Source organism: Populus euphratica, unplaced genomic scaffold (genome assembly GCF_000495115.2).
Source record: "Populus euphratica unplaced genomic scaffold, PopEup_1.0 scaffold22.1, whole genome shotgun sequence".
Lineage (NCBI taxonomy): Eukaryota > Viridiplantae > Streptophyta > Magnoliopsida > Malpighiales > Salicaceae > Populus > Populus euphratica.
In genome coordinates, this window is record NW_011499863.1 from 1 (window position 1) to 14,060 (window position 14,060).

The window sequence follows — 14,060 nt, forward strand, 5'->3', positions numbered from 1 at the left end:
CTCTGGGGCTCTGGTGCCCCTTTTACGTCATCCTCTTGCGAGCGAGGATAAGCTCCTGCGATCTTTATCTCTTGGAGAATGATGTCGACTAGACTCTTACCATCCAAAAAGCCATCTTTAAGCAGTTCTTCTAGGAGTATAAAGAGTGTTTTCACAGTTGTCCCATGGTAACGTTTGGTATGGTATGTTGAACAATATTAATTGAAAATAATAAATAATAAATAATTATCATGTTTTGTATTTGGAATACATTGAATTAGACCAGATAATTTGTTTTATTTTGTATTTAATAGTTATTGGATGGAAGAAACACAACATGCTACAGTGATAATAACACTCATGTCTTATCTAATATTTGAAGTGTAGATTATGACATATATTTTAACCCCAAATCTTAATTTAATTTTATCTCTTAAACACAATATATACCTATAGCCTTTTGGTTTTATTTCCATCGAAAAAATGATTAATTTTTTATTGTAGTTAATATCTGTTGGACTCTTTAATATTTGGTAAATCATTATTTATTTATCGTAGTGGTAAGTCGTTAGTTCAAGACAAATATAAGGTAATACGTGAAGTATAGAAATTAATTAAATTCTGTTTTTAAAAATACATTTTATACATAAATAATGATCTTTACGTGAAGATTTGGACAAACTTATAATACGGACCAAACCGCTTCATAAAAAATTATTGTTATATTAATGTACAGGAAAAACTCTGTTGAAGATAGGATGTGGAAGGATATGATACTGCTTTTGCCTCCTTATTTTAGGCCCTCGATGAGGCAAGACAGGATTGGTACAAATGCTTATTTGGTATTTGAAGAAAACTAGGCATGCTCCTCCTAAATAACTGGAAAATGTCTGTACAATATTCCAAATGTTCACCGCAGGTTAATAATGCTAGGACACTGAATTAACACCAACCTATTTTTGGAGCATGACGATATATAGTAGTATTCAGACATGTGAATTGTGTTGCTGTACTGGGCAAGGGTTGAAAGTGGTTTCTCACCTATGAAACTGATCCTAATCTACAGTTATTTGAGTGAATTGGTTCATCTAGTAACGCTTTAACCTGGATTTTAACTCTAACTCGATCTGGGTTTTATTTCAAACTACTTTGAATATTAACCCGATAAAATGACAAAATATAAGTGACCTGACTTGTTAAATTATGATAATTAAACTAGGATAAGAGTAAACTCCAAGAAATTTTAATTGTTTTCTGTTAAAAAATGATGTAGTTTTTTTTTTTTTTTTTTTTAAAACTATGTTATTTTGAAATTAACTTGGTTAACCTATTTGTTCATTAACTCGGGCTCTCGACTGGTTCGAGGACCATGTAAAAATAGATTTTTGGTTCGATTCGGTTTTTACCTACAAAAATATTAAAAAAACCAAACCCAATTCAAACCGACTGGTTTCGGTTAGGTTCGGTTTAGTTAATTTACAAAACAAATAAATAAAAACTGTATTATTTTTTTATTTTCTGATGGGCTTGTAATTAATGTTAATATTATCTAATTTTATTACAATGTTCTATAATGTATTTAATTTTTTGACCTTAAATATTTATTTATGTTATATTATTAGTGTCAATATTGTGTTCAATATGCTGCAAGCCTTCCTAATAAATTTTTTTTTGGAGTAAGACTCTAGCATCAAAGTTTAAATAACACACACCAAGTTTAAATTTAAATTACAAAGCATTGCATTCAAAAGGATTTAAAAAACAACAACAAATAACCTTATCATAAAAGACTTCATGCAAAAATATAAATCTTCATTGTACACATCATCCCAATAAAAAAATACATCAAGAACATTATACTTGATTCTTTAATACCATTGGCATCAAAACCTGAAATTCAAGATCTAGAATTATAAAATACGAGGACACTGAATTAACACTAACCATATTGCTAACATCATGTATGAAATCAGGGATTGCATCCTTTTCAGAGTCGTCATTTCCTTCTTCTATATTAGTTTCTTTATTGGTTGTATTTTTTATTTCAGTAGCATCCTCATTATCTTCATCTAATAAGAGTCCTTGTGAAGGAGTCCAAGCATATTCTTTCGTGGTCACTATGTTAGTAAACATGATATCATACTTGGCACACAATGAGAGCTCTATGCCGACATGCCTAAACTTCTTTACTTTTCTCATTTCCTGTGTAATGAAAATTAGACATACTTAGCAATGATAGTACATTAACAAATAATACAACATGACAAATAATTTTGTGAGGCTATTGATAATGAAAACTAACCTAAATTTTTTATTGCCACCACTCATCAGTTGCTGAGATGGTCCCAAGTTCAGTAGATCAACTCCAGTTTCAGTTATTAATTTTTTCCATACCCTCTAATCCTTTTTAATCTCATCCTATTTGTTTTTAAATTGAGCTTTTGTTCATGAAAGTCATGTATGATCTTTGAATGATTGTATGACAAATTTCCACCCAGCTTTGTCGAAATAGATGTTTGGTCTCATACCTTTCTCAATTGTTTTAATGCAAATGTTACAAAACATGTGCAACATTGCCTTGGTCTAATAAACTTTATCATGTATGTCAGATCCATCTATTACTTAATGGATGACAATACAAGGAAAAATTAAACAAACAATGAACTATATAAATAAGAAATTAAATGTTGATAAGGGCTGAAATTAAATACTAACAGAAGAATTTCAGCCATGGAGTTTGAATGAAGCACGCCCAATGTTCATGTTTTGGGGTTGCTAATTGCAGTAAAATGGGTTGTTGTTGTTCATGTTTTTCTGTTGTCAAGGCGAAATGAATGATAACTGAATGTGAAGAAAAAGACGCAACCATCACTTTAATTGTCGTTGGTTGTGTAGTAATAATGGTTTCCTGTAAGGTTGTTGTGCGTAATGAAAAAAAACGAATGCGAAGAACGGACGAGAAGAGCAACAAAAGAGAAGAGGATAAGTTGGTAAATTTCTCATCTCTGTTATCTCTAGAAAGTTCAACCTGTGGTTGAACTTGCAAGAAGTAGTATTTTACTGTTTTTTCAAAATCACGATCCTACCTTAATAAAATGGTGGGACTCGCATTTTTGATTTTTTTAGCATATGGTAACCAAACACATATATCGGTGTGTTTTTAAAAAATACAAACACTTCCACTTAGACAAACGAACTCTACAAATTTCTCTGTCGTATCCTTTATCTTCTTGCTTCGAAGACTTGTGAGGTTGAACCACACGAAGTGTTTAAAATTATCATAACATTGTTTTTTAAAGTTTTTTTTTATAAATATATTATGATAATATTTTTTTTTATTTTTTTAAAAATATTTTTAATATTAATGCATTAAAATAATTTTAAAAAATAATTAAATTTTAACAAATCTTAGTATATACTCACGGGCATAGTATATAGAATGCACCACAGGTTTTTTAGTGTTAGTTAACTTAAAAAAATAGTGGCGGAATTGGGAGGATCAATCAATAAATAAATTCCAACATGTAGAACACCAACAAGATGCACCATAATTATTTTATTTTTAATTATTTTTTTAACTAATATTGTTTCATGTTCATAAATCATGAATATGAAAGGCTTCTCGAATAAATTATATTTATAATAGAATTACAGTTAATTTAATAAAATAATAAAAATAAAACTTTAATATCATATTATTATATTTATAATGTATTAATAATTTATTGTATAATGATGAAATTCAAAACTACAAAAGTGATATGTGTCATATTCAGTCATTTTATTATTAATATAGTTTTCAAAAACTATTTGAACAAAACTTTTTTAAATTATTTTTTATTCAACCATAATTTCAACCAAATATATATTTTATATCAATTAACTATGACTAAAAAAGATTTTTCTAAATCTATTTTTTTAAATCATAATTATAAAAATTACAACAATATCAAATACATTAGTGGTTGGCATTGTAATAATGATTCTTGTTCAAAGTTTTTTTCATTTAAAAATGCATTAAAATAATATTTTTTTTAATTTTTAAAATTTATTATTTAAATCAACACATTAAAATGATCCAAAAAAATGTTTTAAATTTTTTTTCTTCAAAATATTTTTAAATTGTTTTGATATCAAAAATAAATTTTAAAAAATAAAAAAACAATATTTTAATACATATTTAAATAAAAATCAATTTAAAAAGCTACAACTACTACTATTTTCCAAATACCCCTCTAAACCTAGAATTGAATCAACTACAAATAGAATTGTAGTCCACCAGCTGCTATATCTGAACAATTTTTTTTAGAATTAGGAAACATTGACCTGACCCGCATGTCAATGATCTAGTGATTTTGTATGGCCTGTCTTTACATGAGTTCTGGCTAATAATATTAGCATGTTTGTTTTTGTATTTAAAAAAAAAATTAAAAAAATTTCTTTCTTTCAAATTAATTATTTTTTTGATATTTTTAGATTTTTTTAAAATTAAATTTTAAATTTTAAATTTGTTTTGCAATCACTATCACAGTAACAAATATTTTGCAGGTTGCCTAGCTCATACCTTCATAAGGTAAATGTTATGAATACAATTAGGCACACCAAAAAATATAAATTAACCAGCATCTTGCACAATTTGCAACTTTTACAAATTAAATTGGTCTGAATTCATAATTTAAACAGAACACATGCCTGCTTTTGACACAGAGGATACTAAAACTAGTGGATGCAACGGCAAACCTTATCAAGCTTAAAGCTTTATTTTTCAAAGGAACCCACCAGGAAAAAAATTAATATCAAATGAACTGCTCCCTTACTCTGAAGGGCCAGAACAGCATGGTTCCTTTCTGATGACCAATAATTAATTATAACAGAGGATACAAAATCATCATTTTCTTGACCAAGCAAAAAGTGCAAAAAGAAACACCAGCAAGGCGAGCTTGAGAAAAAGGTTCAGAGCCTGTTTGTTTTTTTTTTAAAAAAAACTTCTGATCCCGATTTTATATTAAGTGGAAAATTTGTTCAAAACTTTTTTTTCTGAACTCCCAATGTCCAAGATAATAGTTTTAAATAAAAATAAGGATCCTGTTTCTTCTATATTACGAGCACCGAATACAATGGGCTCCCAAAGCTTCTCTAATTTCTGTCATATGTCAAAAACCATCTAAAAATGTATAAAAATAATTTTAAATAATTTTTTTTTATTATTTTTAAAGATATATTAAACTGCCCAGGCAAACGCACTGCCTCGTGCGGTCGAATCACAGAGGACCATTCAATTAATTATTAAAGACCAGTCTCTCTTTCCGAACAGTGAAAAACGAATATTTGAGTCCACTTTTCTATGCTTTAAATTTGATAGCCCTTTCCTTTTCTTTTTTCTAGCTTTGGCTTTCAACTTTACACTACTTCTCGAGCAAGTTTCCCCCTCTTCCACTACGTCCGAGTTCTGTTCTCGCTAGCAGGTCCACTCATGAATCAGCCCTTGTCTTTTTTGCTTTTTGTACCGATGAGGTAATTCGATGATCACAACATGGCGTGGTTCAGTTCAATTAGCAACTCGATCTAATTTCAATACCGGATTAACCTAATCCCAAGTCAAGCCAGGCCCAGCTTTCAAAACTCTGCTTTACACTACTTCTCGAGCAAGTTTTCCTCTCTTCCACGTGGTCCGAGTTCTTTTCTCGCTAGCAGGTCCACTCATGAATCAGCTCTTGTCTGTTTTCTTTTTGTACCAATGAGGTAATTCGATGATCACAGCATGGGGCGGTTCAGTTCACTTAGCACCTCTCTTTTCCTTCGAGCCTTTTCCTATTCATGCTTAAAGAGAACGAGGAGGGGAAGATTTCCCTCAGCTTGTTACAACAAGCATGAAGCTCTTCTCAAGACAAAGAAAAGGAATGCATGAAACAATACCATGAATAGTTTCTGAGTAATAAAGCATGATTATAACAACTAATTTTAATTTTTGAATCGCATCCTTCGTTTGACAGCATAGCAGCTCCAACAGTTACGAACTTGGATTCATGGAAACCTTGGTGGGATCAGTACTCTTTCTCTCTTATAATCCTTAATGCACGGGGGTTAAGTACATTATGATAACTTCTTGTGGGTGATTTTATTTGGTACTGAGCTTCAATTGTTTTTTTAAAAAAAATTAATTTTTTTAATTAATTTTAAAATTTTTAAAATTGTTTTAATATGCTGATATAAAAATAAATTTTAATTTTCTTTTGAACGATCTCCTTTATTTTATATCATGCCAAAAATTTTACATGACAGGAAAATGGATGTAAAGAAAACAGAGAGATACTCTAATTTTATGGAACAAGTAAAAGAGAAACCAAGCCATCCTATTTAAATACAATATTTCTATGCTTGAAAAAACTAGTTTTCTAATTTTCTAAATTTGTACTGATAAGGAAAAACATATTTTTTTAGGTTCTTTCAATTATTATTTAAATATTTCTATGCTTTTATTTTTTTCTCGAGTGAATGCCTCTCCTCCTTTTCCTCCGCCACTACTACCTGTACAAGTTTCCTTCCCTATGAAGGAGTCTTCTTAGTTTCCAGTCTGCCAATATCGCTTCACATCACTACTCACTACTACCGCTACCGCTACCATCTCCTCTTTTCGAGCTTTCCTTGTTTCCTTCCAAACCTCCGCTTTCATCTCTCTTTACGACTGTAACTACTCAACTTCGTGTTTTTCTTTTTCGGTTTCTGGGTGTTTTTTCTTTTCTGTTTGCAAGAGCAACAATGGCAACTCCAAAACAACACATAGAGCACATAAGGAAAACTACATTCTCAATAGGAGGAGAAAAGAACCCTTTGGCTCCTATGCTTGATCAGGCTGTCAAGTATCTTTCTGCTGAACTCTACGCTAAAGATGTCCACTTTCTTATGGAACTCATTCAGGTTTTCTTTCTTTTTTATCAATGTGACCAGACAATGCTGTTGAGTATGTCCAATGTTGCATGTTTTACTTTATATGTTTTATTTGCCCTTGATCCATTCTTTCTCCTTTTATTTTGTAGTCGCTGATTGCTTTGCTAGTGATTAAAGTTGGAAGCTGCAAATTTCTGTTGTTTTTTGTTTTACTGAATTGAAAAGCTAAGAGTCAAGTTGAGTCAATGACTGTCTTTTTTTTTTTTCTTTTAGGCTGTGGCTTTCGATAAAAAAATGGGTTCTTGTTGTTTTTCTAATTGAAATGAAGTCATCAAGCTACCTAATTTTGATCATTCAAGGTCTTTAACAGTTAATAAAAATGAAGAAGGAATGGATTGCTATCATCATAACTTGTTGAATTTGATAAAGAAAAAATTGTGCATTTTTCATGTTAAAATTTTGGATATTTTATTTTTTGTAGCAGTTATTTTGATCTGATATAATATGCATAGTTTACTATCCTTTGATTCCAAGGTGAATTTTCCTTTCACAGAATGCTGAAGATAATGAATACTTGGAAGGGGTGGATCCTTCACTTGAGTTTGTCATAACATCTCGAGATATAACAAACACTGGTGCGCCTGCTACTTTGCTCATCTTCAATAATGAGAAGGGTTTTTCTGCCAAAAATATCGAGTCCATTTGCAATGTTGGAAATTCCACTAAGAAAGGGAACCGGAAGCGTGGCTATATTGGGGAGAAAGGTATTTTTCCTTGCTCAATTTCTCGTGCAACAGTGTATTTTATAAGTTGTGCGCACTTCCGAGCTGCCAGCTTATTGCTTGTGCCGTGTTGTTTCTCGGTTGTGTGACTGGCTAGAGTCTTATAGCTTCTGCTGGATCAGGGATCCTGCTTCTGAAGGTGTTTTAGTACATTTTGTTTTTTAGTCTATCTTTGCTTCAACGACAAATGAAAAACTTGCAACCAAGCATATTAGAAACTGGTAAACCCCTGTGGTTTTGTATGGAAACTCAACTAATTGAACCTAGTAAACATGTCTACTTAAACATTGAATTGCGAAGGCGTTGAGCTAAGCACAACACAAACATGAAAAGCATATGTATGGCAGTATGGGTTGTGACATGATGCATTCAAGAAAGGTAGTTCAGGAGAGATCAGTTTACTTAGAAAAAGTAAAAATTAAGGGCTGGAAAAAGAAGAATGAAAAGATATGAACAGAAGATCTTTTCAACTTTGGAACACAGGCTACTACTGCATTAACCATACTGGACTAATGGAGAGCTCATGGAATGACCATGAGCTGGCTAATAAATCATGATAGAGGTGGATAGGGTTTGCAACTGTACCATTTAGTAACCATTAGTGAGACGGTTTGCAACTTAATAAATCATGATAGAGGTGGATAGGGTTTGCAACTGTACCATTTAGTAACCATTAGTGAGACTTGCGAAACCTGTCAGCACCTCTTATTTATCTTCAATTCACTTCTAATAAACTTTGTTTTGGTTTGGTATGCAGGAATTGGCTTCAAGAGTGTGTTTCTTATAGCTGCTCAGCCTTGCATATTCAGCAATGGCTATCAGATACGATTCAATGAAAAGCCCTGTCCACACTGCAATCTTGGATACATAGTCCCTGAATGGGTTGATATACATAGTTCCTGAATGGGTTGATGATAGCCCATCTCTTTCTGACATAAAACAGATTTATGGTTCCGCTTCTACCCTCCCAACTACTACACTGATTTTGCCTTTGAAGCCTGACAAGGTCAACCCCGTGAAGAAGCAGCTGTCGAGTATTCATCCTGAAATCCTGCTGTTCCTTTCAAAGATAAAATGCCTTTCTGTCAGGGAAGAAAATGAGGATCCCAGGCTCAACACTGTTAGTGCAGTAGCTATTACCAAAGAGACAAATTTCGTGCAAAGGAAAAACATTGATGCCGAGTCCTACACACTCCATCTGTCTGCAGAGGAAAACAGTAATAAATTTGAAAAAGAATGCAGCTACTACTTGTGGAAGCAGAAATTTCCTGTCAGGCAGGAAAACAAAGTCGACATGAGAATGGAAGTGGAGGATTGGGTGATCACTTTGGCTCTTCCTAATGGAGAGCGGCTCCATAGGGGAATGGAGTACTCCCCTGGAATATATGCATTTCTTCCAACTGAGATGGTGACCAACTTTCCTTTCATAATTCAAGCAGATTTTATTCTAGCATCATCAAGGGAAACAATACGATGGGACAACATATGGAACCAGGGAATTCTTGATTGTGTTCCCTTTGCTTTTATCGAAGCATTTGTCTCATTAGTCAAAACAGTGCATGGTGCACCAGCATCTAGTTTGCCTCGAATGTTCAAGTTCTTGCCGGTCCATAGCTCCCCCTTTGAAAAGTTGAATTCAGTGAGGGAATCAATTAAAGCAAAGCTGGCTGAAAAGGATATCATTCCAAGTGAGTCATACACAGCACAACAGTTCTTTCATAAACCACGTGAAGTTGGCCGATTAATGCCTTTTTTGTGAAGTTGGCCGATTAATGCCTGTTTTCTGGAATATACTGAAGAAGACAAGGGAGCAAGGAGTGAGCTTGCACAAACTTTCATCCCATGGTTGCTATGTTCTGAATTCCTCATTTGATAAGCCAGAGTATGATGACATACTGGTTTTCTTGGGGGTTAGACCCGTAAGCAGCGAGTGGTATGTAAAGTGCATTCAAGGCTCTAATATTGTAATGGGGGTCTCAGAGGAAACATACCTGGAGCTTCTTCATTTCCTTGCTGTTAATTGGCAGTCCGAGTTTCACAGCACAGGAATGGGGAACATTCCACTAATTAAATATGTGGGTACCGATGGGAGGGTGTCTTTGTGCTCTGTCAATGAATCTGCTCAACGGTATGGTAAAACTGTGTGCCTATCACAGAAGTCTTCTCGTGTCTCATGGTTGATTGATTGGAACAGCGAGTTCCGATGCATGGCAAATCTTTTTTTTATGCCAAGAACCACACAAGAAGCTATCTGTTCATCATCTAACAAGGAACTGGTGTTAAAATGGCTTGTAGACCTAGTTAAAATTGAAGATTTAAGCGTATATGATTATGCAGTTCGCTATGGAGATCAAGTCAGTTGTGACCGGAAACTTGTCATTGCCTATGCTCACTTCTTACATCACTCATTCTTAAATGACTATCTATCGGAAAGGGAAGTTGTTTCTTTGTGTGGTAAGATGCCACTTGTTGATAGCTATGGCAATGTGATCAAAGCAAGGAATGCGGTTCTAGTCCCAGCTAATGAAAGCAAATGGGTGCAATTGATTGGTTCTAATCCTTGGAGTGGAGAAAGCTATGTTGAGTTAGAAGAAGACTACTTGCATCCTGCATGTTTTGCTGGCACAAGCACGGTGGGAAACCAATTCATGAATTTCCTTAAATTTTATGTTAAGGCTTCTGATATTCCTCACATATCTCCCCCCAATGCTGGAATACCTACTGCGTCAACACCACTTACTAAACAAAATGCATTTCTGCTGTTGGATTGGATTCGTGAGCTGAAACGGAGGGGAATTCACATTCCAGCAAGGTTCATGGCTTGCATACAGGAGGGTAGCTGGCTGAAAATTACAATGAATGGCTCTCCTGGTTACAAACCACCATCACAGTCGTTCCTACTTGCTTCGGGCAACAGAAGCTCAAAGTGGGGAAACATTTTGCAGGGTGCATCTGTGCTTGTTGATATTCCTTTGATAGATCAGGGTTTTTATGGTCATAAAATTACAGAGTATAGAGAGGAGCTACGGGCAGTTGGGGTCATGTTTGAGTATGGAGAGGCATGCAAATTTATCGGGAACCATCTCATGTCTTTGGCAGCTTCATCCGCTTTAACTAAAAGTAATGTTATCTCCATACTGGATTTCATCAAATTTTTGAGGCAGAATTTTCTTTCTCTAGATGAATTCATTGGCAGAATTAAAGAAGAAAGGTGGCTAAGGACATGTTGGGGTGATAGGTCTCCGGTTGGATCTGTTCTATATGATCAGGAGTGGACAACTGCGAGGCAAATTAGTGACATCCCTTTCATTGATGAAGATTACTATGGCGAGCACATCCTTTTTTTCAAACCAGAACTCCAGTTGCTTGGCGTTGTAGTTGGCTTCAATGGAAGTTATCAATTGGTTGTTGATTGCTTTAAAGCGCCTTCAAGCTTATCTACTCTGACAAAGGAGGCCTTTCTTCTGGTTTTGGATTGCATGTCTCGTTCTACTTCTGCTCACAAACTAGTTAATGCAGTGAAAAGTACAAAATGCTTAAAGACAAACTTAGGTTACAAACATCCTGGCGACTGTTTCTTGTTTCATCCTGAATGGGGTTGTCTTCTAAAGGTTTTTGGTGGTTTCCCGTTGGTTGATAGTAATTTCTATGGAAGCAGCATCATCTCTCACAATACGGAGTTGAAGGAGCTGGGAGTAAAGGTAGACTTTGAGGATGCTGTCAGAGTGTTTGTTCACACTTTTATGAAGCAGGCATCTTTGTCTTCCATTACAAAGGAAAATGTGTTTTCATTCATATCATGCTACAGAAAACTGAAGGGAACTCCAAACAAATTTCCTTCCGATCTTAAGAAGTGCATCCGCGAGGTGAAATGGCTGCGGACTCGGCTTGGTGATTATAGATCTCCAAGGGATTGTATTCTGTTCGGTCCCGAGTGGGAGTTGATTTATCCAATCACTCGCCTTCCGTTTATCGATGACAGCGACAAATACTATGGGAATGGCATTCATGAGTATCGAAAGGAGCTGAAGAGTATGGGGGTCGTTGTTGAATTTAAAGCCGGTGTGAAGTTTGTGGCTGCTGGTCTTTGCTTTCCTCAAAAACCACGTGACATAGCTCCCGGGAATGTGCTTTCATTACTGGAATGCATCCGTGCTTTACTGCAAGAAAAGGACTACTCCTTTCCCGATGCTTTTCTGAAAAATATTTCTCGTGGATGGTTAAAGACCCATGCTGGCTTCAGGTCTCCGGGTAACTGCTGTTTGTTCAATTCCCAGTGGGGTTCCCACTTGAGGCCTACTGATGGACCATTCATTGATGAAGATTTTTATGGTTGTGACATCAAATTGTATTCAAAAGAGCTGAGTGCAATAGGAGTTGATAAAGAAAAGGTTTGCTCATTGCTTGCCATTCATCTTGATTCCCATTCTGAATTGGACACTATAGCTCGAGTATATGATTTTCTGAGAGAAAATAAGTGGAAACCAGATAGTGATGCTACCAGAAAGATTTGGATTCCAGATGGAATTGAGAATGGAATGTGGGTTGACCCAGAAGAATGTGCTCTGCATGACAAAAATGGTCTCTTTGGTCTACAGCTGAATGTATTGGAGAATCATTATAAGCCAAAATTACTTCATTTCTTCTCCAGTTCATTTAATGTTAAATCCAATCCTTCATTTGATGATTACTGTAAGCTTTGGAAGGTTTGGGAAAGTTTAGGAAGACCATTGACACATGCTGAGTGCTGTGCTTTTTGGGAGTGTGTTGTGATGCAAAGGAGCTCAAGGACAGAGAGAACCCTTGCTGATGATTTGGTTAAGCTACCTGTTGTTTCGGGCTCCGGTGAAATTTTGTTGTCCAGCAAGAGAGATGTTTTTATTGCTGATGACCTTCTACTAAAGGACCTATTTGAGAAGTTCTCATCGCGCCCGATATTTGTCTGGTGTCCTCAGCCAAGCTTGCCTTCTTTGCCTCGAACTAGGTTGCTTGAAGTCTACAGGAAAATTGGGGTTCGCACTATATCTGAATCAGTGGTGAAGGAAGAATTGTCTTTGGCAGATGGTGTAGAACTTAGTCAGATGGATTCGAGGGATGCTGGGATTGGAAAGGAGCTGATTAGACTGATTCTTGGCTTTCTAGCAGATCCTTCTCTTGATATGGAAGCAACAAAGAGGCATGGAGCTGTCCAGTGCCTCCTGAATCTTAAGGTGCTGGAGACTATGGAGCCAATTACTGTAAGCTATAGCTTATTGCTTTCTGATGGGGAAGCTCTGAAGGAGGAAGCAAGCCGTATGATTCGCTGGGATAAAGGGTGTTCAAAGTTTTTCACACAGAAGATGGATAAAGCTGGCGGGCAGAAAAATCTTATTGAATATGCAACCTCTTTCTCTGAAGTAATAGCTCGGGGGGTGTTATGGGATAAAGAAGATCAAATAAAAGCACTTTCTGAACTGATCAAGTTGGCTTTCCTCCTGAATTTTGATGAACAAGCCGTTCAATTCTTGATGAAATCTAATAATCTCCAAACTTTTCTTGAGGACGAGGAGTTCCTTAATGCTGCCTTCCCTTCTGTTTAGGTGCGTGTGAACCCATTAATAGTTACAAGTTCACAACCTTCTGTTTTTGTCCTTATCTTCTTCCAGCACTATTTATCTCAGCAAGTATTATTTTGTTAATATGTATGATGGTCTGAACTATTGGATCAAATATGTTAGGGAGATCAGCGGTTAAGCTGATTCAGTCAGTCTAGTATCTAGTGGACTTGGGTGGGTGTTTTTCAGCTTTGTTTGCCTTGCAGCTGTATGCATGGTCATTTTGAATTATAAAATGGTGTGTACTTAAATATGTTCGATGGAAGTGTTCTGCCCCTGCCCCTGTGTGCGCGGAACTCATGCATGTCCTTATGCCATTTTGATTTAATTGTTCTACTTGGGATGATTCTTGGTAGATTTCTGTTTGTGCTAAGAAATATTATAAGATTCAGAGGAATATAGGCCCAACACAACTGCATTGCAGGACAAAAGTATTGGGAAAACTCGGAACAATCAGACATCAATTTACCCGGATCAATTCAGCGGAATACAATTACAATTCACAAGTTTCAATTCTTTCTCTCTTTGTGCAGTAAAACAGAATCAAACAATGATGAAAATAATGCAAATAATCACAAAATCAACACCAAAATTTTTAACGTGGAAAACCCGATGCGGGAAAAACCACGGGACCGTAGTCAACCTAAAAACTTCCACTATCAATAAATAATGGGTTCACAATCATTCTTCCTCAGATTCAACTAAGGGATACAACATATATATCATCAAGAACAACTTATTCTCGGATTACAACAAGATTAAAGGAGAATTATTTGAGAAAAACTCACAAAACTGACAGCCCCGTTTTCTGTCAAAA

The 14,060-nt window shown here is 35.2% G+C and overlaps 1 protein-coding gene across 1 annotated transcript; it reads left to right on the forward strand.

Moving 5' to 3' along the window:
* The first annotated feature begins 6,535 nt into the window (after positions 1 to 6,535).
* Positions 6,536 to 13,589, forward strand: LOC105125568 (uncharacterized). Its single transcript, XM_011026089.1, has 5 exons — positions 6,536 to 6,897; positions 7,421 to 7,631; positions 8,407 to 8,531; positions 8,593 to 9,337; positions 9,411 to 13,589. Exons 1-5 carry the CDS (start codon positions 6,739 to 6,741, stop codon positions 13,226 to 13,228), a joined length of 5,058 nt encoding a protein of 1,685 aa, XP_011024391.1. The 5' UTR covers positions 6,536 to 6,738; the 3' UTR covers positions 13,229 to 13,589.
* Positions 13,590 to 14,060: the final 471 nt, after the last annotated feature.